Here is a 1,582-nt window from a genome sequence, read left to right on the forward strand (position 1 = left end):
CAGTACATGATTCTCTCTACACATCAATAGAATTTTTATGCTAAGTTTCATGTAAAACATAAAGAAAATGTCATCAACTTCTCTGAAATGTATGTCTTTCCTGATCATAATGTTTTCATGAATGGATAATCTACACTACACATAGGAGTGGATTAGTTGCCCTAACCTGATGACATGACTTGAGAAAACGCTCATATTTTTACTGTATAACTTACTATGTCTGTGAACAATGCATGTTGCACTAAAAATCATATCAAGCTAAAGGATGCTTTAATATACATACCCTACGGGATCCCTGGGTGGCGCAGCGGTTTGGCGCCTGCCTTTGGCCTGGGGCGCGATCCTGGAGACCCGGGATCGAATCCCACATCGGGCTCCCGGTGCATGGAGCCTGCTTCTCCCTCCGCCTGTGTCTCTGCCTCTCTCTCTCTCTGTGACTATCATAAATAAATAAAAAAATAATAATAATATACATACCCTAAAAATGAAAAAAATATATGACCAGAGAAACAACTTTCTTTTGCTGAGGAATTTTGGTAGAAGTGGTGACTTAGGAAGGAAGACCTTGATATTTCTATAACACAATCCCAGCCATGTGTCATTTCTTGTATTCCATGCAGTAAACACATTTATCATGGCATGGGAGAACCAGACCTTCAACTCAGGCTTCATCCTGCTGGGAATCTTCAATTACAGCCCCACCCACATCTTCCTCTTCTCCCTAGTCTTGGGCATCTTCACAGTGGCCTTCATGGGAAACACTGCTATGATTCTCCTCATCTACCTGGACACTCAGCTCCATACACCCATGTACTTCCTCCTCAGCCAGCTCTCTCTGATGGACCTCATGCTTGTCTGCACCACTGTACCCAAGATGGCCTTCAACTATATGTCTGGCAGCAAGTCCATTTCTCTGGCTGGTTGTGGAGCTCAGATATTCTTCTATGTGTCCCTGCTTGGAGCAGAATGTTTCCTGTTGGCTACAATGGCCTATGACCGTTATGTTGCCATTTGTCACCCATTACGATACTCAATTCTCATGAACCAGAAAATCTGTGGTCTTATGGCAGCTTGTTCGTGGATTCTTGGCTCCCTTGATGGTATAATTGAAGTTGCAGTTGCTTTGTCATTCTCATATTGTGGAGCCCGGGAAATACCCCACTTTTTTTGTGATGTCCCTGCCCTTCTCATTCTCTCATGCACCAACACATTGTTATTTGAAAGGATGATATTTATCTGTTGTGTTATTATGCTTCTTTTCCCTGTAGCAGTAATCATTGCTTCCTATGTTCATGTTATTGTGGCTGTCATTCACATGGGGTCTGGGGAGGGACGCCGGAAAGCTTTTGCCACCTGCTCCTCTCATCTCACAGTGGTGGGAATGTATTATGGAGCTGCCATGTTCATATACATGCGGCCCACTTCAAATCGTTCCCCCACCCAGGACAAGATGATCTCTGCCTTCTACACCATCCTTACTCCCATGCTGAATCCCCTTATCTACAGCCTCCGCAACAAGGAAGTAGTCAGAGCATTCTTGAAGATGTTAGGGAAGGGCAAGTCTAGAGAACAAATTGCTTGA

The 1,582-nt window shown here is 43.9% G+C and overlaps 1 protein-coding gene across 1 annotated transcript; it reads left to right on the forward strand.

The window, feature by feature from the left end:
• Positions 1–634: 634 nt before the first annotated feature.
• Positions 635–1,582, forward strand: LOC112911029 (olfactory receptor 2M3-like). Its single transcript, XM_025987347.2, has one exon. The coding sequence runs from the start codon at positions 635–637 to the stop codon at positions 1,580–1,582; it is 948 nt and encodes a 315-aa protein (XP_025843132.2).

Source organism: Vulpes vulpes, chromosome 7 (assembly GCF_048418805.1).
Source record: "Vulpes vulpes isolate BD-2025 chromosome 7, VulVul3, whole genome shotgun sequence".
NCBI classification, from domain to species: Eukaryota; Metazoa; Chordata; class Mammalia; order Carnivora; family Canidae; genus Vulpes; species Vulpes vulpes.

Bases quoted from the DNA above. Each gene is read 5' to 3' on its own strand.
- LOC112911029 (XM_025987347.2), top strand. From the start codon at position 635: ATGGCATGGGAGAACCAGACCTTCAACTCAGGCTTCATCCTGCTGGGA.